Below are 6,172 nucleotides of genomic sequence, written 5' to 3' on the forward strand. Positions count from 1 at the left end.
CGCTAATACAACAAACTTATTATTGACATTATTTGTTTGTTTGATTGATGTGTAATTTTAAAGACAATGTCTGCAAATGAACGAGTTATGACTATTTGCATAAAAACAATAAAAAAAATTAGAGACTACTCTCTTTTACCCCATCACCAGAATTTATATGTCATTACTCACTACCTGATCATGACTTGCAATTCAGCAATGTATCTAGAATTCTCTTAAATTCTGATTAATATAGTATATCAGAATGTCATAATAAAACTCAAGACGAAAAATGAGCTACGCATCGTTATACGTCATTATTATATTTAATTTGATTCAAACTTTAAAGCATATATATATATATATGTATATATACATATATGTATACACGTATGTATAAATAATGAGATATCGTGATTAAATAATGCAAATAAATACTCATAAAAGTTATGTTGAACTTGAGTTATAGTCTCGAGCAGATATTGGGTCAATGATGAAGAATAAAAAAAATCAGATCTATCAAGATCTTATTTATGAGATTGACTAGTAATTTAAATCTCTCGACAGCTAAGAGTAGTAATTCAATTACAAATGTATGAAACTAGAAGAATGCTACGTAAGTTATAAGTTATAACACTACTTATAAGCATCCATACAAAAATGAAACTTGATGTGGATATATATTAAAAAAAAAAAAAAATTATATATTTAATGGATCTAAATCTCTAATTCACTCATTCATATCAAATGTCACAGTAGTGATGATATTTTAATATATATATATATATATATATATATATATATATATATATAGCATCTCTTATGATAAAAATATAAACGCCTTTCTCTCGGTGAAAAAATAAAGATTATTTATTTTGTTTGATTTTTTGAAATTCTATGATCCAAACGTGTCCCACGATTAAACCTGGCAGGTCGTTTTTATACTGGAAAATATATAGTTTTTTAATTCTTATTTTTTATACTATTTTACTTGGCATATTATGTTGAGCTGTGAAACAATATTGTAGTAAACTTTCTTTTGTGCTTTGCTAACTGTGATGCGTTACATTCAACAAATCAATTTTCTCTGATCTGTCGTACAAGAAACACACCTAACATTAATCTTCTCAAGATATCTTACACGCCCACTTGAAAAAATTCAACTACTTGGACCAGTTTATTTCTTCTTATTTAAAACCTTATTTCATTAAGATTACAGGTTTAAGTGACTTTCAAATGTTGGTTAGTAGGACGGGTTTCCTTTTATTTTTAATTGAAAAAACATTCTACAAACTAACATATGAATTGCAACGTACCTAACGGGAATAAAAGAATTCAATTACAGGAATAATATTTTGATCAATTTAATGATGATCATATCGGCATGGAAATGGTAAGAAGATTAAACCCAATTTGAGTAACAATTGTATAAAATAATAAGATTAAATAATTTCCGATGGCTGCTAGCTAATTTAGCGAGGTTTAGAAGAAACCCCAGTCATTTAATATCATTTACAATTGAAAATTGCAATCTTACCAAATACTTTCTTTGACATATTCGCTTACGCTGTTCAAGACTTCAGACTGAGTTGAAGTCCAGTTAGTAATTATTATAGTTTAGTTTCATATTGAAAACTGGCACAAGTCAGTCAATTGCATTTATTATTATATTGATTATATGTAGAGAAATAGTACGTACAAACATGCACGTAAAATACTAGGAATCAGATATAGTTGCCCAATTTTACTTGCTAGCTTGTCGAATAAAAAAAACAACAAAAGTACGAGAAAAAAGGTAAATGTTGAATAAATCAAAGTGATTTTATAAAAAGAAACTATTTACTCACCGAGCGAGCCACGTATAAAATAAATCACATAGACAGATTCTATTTTATTTTGTCTTTCTTTTTTAGAGCTAAAAATATTACATTAGATATCAAATAAAGGTGGGTCCCACAGCCACATATATTATTGACCATGCATCTTACCTTCTCTATCGACGTCGATCAAATCGAAGGTCGATCAATCATTTGTACTAAACAATTATTTTGTGATCCACACACATATATTGAACAAATCAGTAAAAAAATTTATTGTTCGGCTTTACTGTTTTTATTTTGGCGGATGGTCAAGTTTCATTCTCACAATTAAATTAAAATTGTCATTTTCTCCAAACCCAATCCTTATTTCTATTAGTTATCAACCTTCTCTAATAAAACTCATTGATTGAAATAGTACTTGCACAAATATTTTCGCTGGGTAGATCCCAAAAGAATAAACCCTTTAATCAAACATTAATTAATCCCAACAGTTTTAGAGACTTGCATATTGTTCTCTCACATAACACCATAACTAAATAATTGGCAGAAAAGCCAAAAGGAGAAGCAATAATAATCTTCCTTTTTTCACTTTTCCATTTGTTTCGGAGGAAAAAAAATAGCAATTTGAATATAGATTAGAATATTAAGTCTCTTTCTCTCAATAATTAAAAAAAAAAAACAAAAATAATAATAATAGATATAGAGATAGCCTTTCTCCCTTTGGAAAAAGATGCAAAGACACCAAACACTTTCATAATTCCACTCCATTTGTCACACTCTTCTTCATCTTCACATCCCAAATTCAACCATATATAGTTTACTCTTTTTTTTATATATATATTTAGATCCCAATGTATATGCCATCCATTCAAACTTCAAAGCCTTCATGTCACGATTTACATAAACTAACACGCAGTTAAACCCCAACATAATACTCCCACTATATATATACACACACACACAACATATATATCTTAGTCATATATACACAAGAAAACAAACCAACTTAATAGATCAAGAAATAAACAAAAAAGAAAGATGGCTATGGCTAGCCTGGTGAAGGTGATCCTAGGCTCGATAGCCTTCGGAATCTTCTGGGTGATGGCGGTTTTCCCGTCGGTGCCGGTGCTTCCGATCGGCAGAACCGCCGGCTCTATGGTCGGAGGAGTTCTGATGGTGGTTTTCCGGGTGATATCTCCGGCGGAGGCGTATCACTCGATCGACCTTCCGATCTTGGGCCTCCTCTTCGGAACCATGGTGGTCTCGGTGTACCTCGAGCGAGCCGACATGTTCAAATACCTCGGCCACGTCCTCTCGTGGCGGAGCCGCGGAGCCAAAGACCTTCTTCTCCGAGTCTGCCTCGTCTCAGCCGTCTCCGGAGCTCTGTTCACAAACGACACGGCCTGTGTCGTTTTGACTGAGTTCGTCCTCAAGCTCGCTCGCCACCACAACCTTCCTCCTCATCCGTTTCTCCTCGCCCTCGCCACGTCAGCCAACATCGGCTCCGCCGCGACTCCGATCGGAAACCCTCAGAATCTCGTGATCGCCGTCCAGAGCGGGATTTCCTTTGGTTCCTTCCTCGCCGGACTCCTTCCGGCGACTCTCGTCGGACTCGCTGTGAACGCCGCGATGTTGCTCGTCGCGTACTGGCGCGCGCTCGCGCCTTTGACAGCCGAGGCGGTCTCGGCCTCTGCCGCGGCGGAGGCGGCGGCGAATTCTCACCGATTCTCTCCGGCCACGCTCTCGCACTTCTCGTCGTTGAACTCTCAGGACTGGTCGTCGAAGATCGACGCGCTTTCTCTTCAGAGTCCCACGGCGGTTTCCGTCGCAGTCGGATCCGATCGCATCCGGAGCAGGATGAGCTCCACCGGAGGGGATCACGAGATCCAAAGAGTTCTCAGCGAGGCTCTGGAAGGCAAAGATCACCTCACCGTCGACGTCGGAGCCGGAGTCGGAATCGGAGCCGCGACCTCTTTTCACGGCGGGAATTCCAACCGGATCGCGTCCGTGAACGGTCTGTCGGAGTCCGGATCCGTGAAATCGCGTCCCGCCGTCGCTGCTCCGCCGTTTCGCGGGGCGATCCCGGAGAAATGGCGGAGGTCGATCTGGAAGCTCTGCGTGTATCTAGTCACCGCCGGAATGCTCGCCGGACTTCTCCTCGGACTCGACATGTCGTGGACCGCCATAACCGCCGCGCTTGCCCTAATCGTGCTCGATTTCAAGGACGCACAGCACTGCCTCGAAAAGGTAACGCTGACGTGGCGCTCCGTAAATAAAAAAGTAATAACACTGAATTGTGAAATGACTGGAATGTCCAGGTATCGTATTCGCTGCTGATATTCTTCTGCGGGATGTTCATAACCGTGGACGGGTTCAACAAAACTGGGATCCCAAGCACTATGTGGGATATGATAGAGCCACATGCCAAGATAGACCGCCTCGCTGGCATCGCTATTCTCGCTCTGGTTATCGTTGCACTTTCCAATCTCGCCTCTAATGTCCCCACTGGTACGTCTCTCCTTTTTGTCTTTTTCTCTTGTGATCTAGCTCTTTTTTATTTATTACCCTTCTTTTTTTTATGTACTACACAAGATTCTAGAGAGATCTATTTATCGACGTGTTTTATTTAGTACATGGTCATGGTATGGTACACGATAAGTACGTCACGTAAATTTACGAGTGTTTAATGTCTCTATACGTATAAGGTAGCTCGAAAATGATGACGCTGTGTTTTCTCGATCAAAATTAGGGCTAGGAAATTAATAATTTTTTTTTTTTTTTACATATAAAATTAGGGTTAGGACTGAGGAATCGGTTTGTGTATATTCTAGTAAGGGTCGTTATCTTCCACTACCAATTTGCGAGGACCGACTTTCATTGTCTCTTTGAGTCGTTATCAGGTCTTTATGTATTTTCGTTTTTCTGATATCATTTTATTTCTTAGATTGTTTGTTTATATTAATTTGAATCTGATATAAATTCTTTTAAGGGGGTGTTCTGTCATTTTCGGTATGAAGTTCTAGGTTAAGTGGCCTTTTTAGCCCCACGTCGCTCAAACTGACCGTGCATATATATCGTGTAATCATAAACGTGAATGATATGTTGATCACATATATATTTGATATAATAAAGCGCCAATATCCTCAGATTGTAGTAGAAAAATAAACGGACAAGATGATAAATATCTATTTTTTTTTACAAAGTTCTACAATTCAACCCCTGTTGAATTGTGTTAAAGATTTTAAGATGTTTAGTTTTCCCAAAATATAATGTCATCCTTAATCAGGTAAAAAAGAAAAATATGAAATTAACAAAACCTCGCCATGGTGATTATTTAATTATCATGTAAAGGTATAGAATAATTACTTACTTATGCTAAGAAGTCAACAATATATTTGCTAAATGATCAGTTGTATTTATATTTTTTTTAAAAATAAAAAGGACTCCTCTTGTCAACTTAAAAAAGAAAAAAAAAATCAAATGTATAAGTTAGTTAGGTAGCCAAATTCCTATTCCAATCATGAATAATCATATCTCTCAAATTTAAAATAGTTGCATAAAAAATGCGTGATAATTTTTTTTTATTCTTCATAGTATTGTTGCTCGGAGGACGAGTGGCGGCCTCGGCAGCAATGATCTCCGGGGCTCAAGAAAAGAAGGCATGGCTGATCTTAGCGTGGGCCAGCACGGTGGCCGGGAACCTCTCTTTGTTGGGGTCCGCGGCAAATTTGATTGTGTGCGAACAAGCCCGCCGGGCCCCACAACTCGGATACAATTTGTCCTTTTGGACACATCTTAAATTCGGAATTCCTTCCACCCTAATTGTCACCGCCGTTGGTTTGACACTTATAAGATGACTGATTGTGATGATTTTTCGTTTTTTTTTTTTCTTTTGTTTGTGTAATTTTTTTTTTCTTCCTCTTTTTACGCTGATAAATTTAAATTTACTAGAAGGGTTGTGAGAATGAAAAATGATTATCCTCCTCCGTAGTAAAATTATAATTGTTTTCAATAGTTTGCATTTGTTTTGTTTGTCTATTGAACTAGTTCATTAGAACAATAACAATTATAACATTGTGAAAAGTTAGAGCTTTGACTTCTTTTTTCTTATTCTCTTCTTTTTTATTATTTAATTTTTATGAAAGAGACTTGTGTTGTAGCATGAAGGGTTCATAAGCTGCAACAAAAGGAAATGGTGTTTGGTGTTCCACGTAAAAATTATGATGTCACGCTCACACTCACACATTGAATTGGAAAATATTAATGTATTAAAGTTGTCAGAGATTTGTAGTTGATTTTAATAAATGTTCACAATTGTGACCATTTGATTTAATAATGATAAAGAGGGGTTTTATATTGAGAATGTCGACGAG

At 36.7% G+C, this 6,172-nt stretch overlaps 1 protein-coding gene across 1 annotated transcript; it reads left to right on the forward strand.

The window, feature by feature from the left end:
• The first annotated feature begins 2,369 nt into the window (after positions 1 to 2,369).
• Positions 2,370 to 5,909, forward strand: LOC149380157 (silicon efflux transporter LSI2-like). The gene is made up of 3 exons (XM_089603817.1): positions 2,370 to 4,046; positions 4,118 to 4,307; positions 5,394 to 5,909. Exons 1-3 carry the CDS (start codon positions 2,838 to 2,840, stop codon positions 5,654 to 5,656), a joined length of 1,662 nt encoding a protein of 553 aa, XP_089459943.1. The 5' UTR covers positions 2,370 to 2,837; the 3' UTR covers positions 5,657 to 5,909.
• The last annotated feature ends 263 nt before the right edge of the window (positions 5,910 to 6,172 follow it).

Source organism: Urtica dioica, chromosome 12 (genome assembly GCF_054948205.1).
Source record: "Urtica dioica subsp. dioica isolate 48M chromosome 12, U.dioica_male_clone48M_v1_H2, whole genome shotgun sequence".
NCBI classification, from domain to species: domain Eukaryota; kingdom Viridiplantae; phylum Streptophyta; class Magnoliopsida; order Rosales; family Urticaceae; genus Urtica; species Urtica dioica.

Coding starts and splice junctions, on each gene's coding strand:
- LOC149380157 (XM_089603817.1), top strand. CDS start 2,838: ATGGCTATGGCTAGCCTGGTGAAGGTGATCCTAGGCTCGATAGCCTTC. Junction 4,047..4,117: donor CACAGCACTGCCTCGAAAAG/GTAACGCTGACG, acceptor TGGAATGTCCAG/GTATCGTATTCGCTGCTGAT. Junction 4,308..5,393: donor CGCCTCTAATGTCCCCACTG/GTACGTCTCTCC, acceptor TATTCTTCATAG/TATTGTTGCTCGGAGGACGA.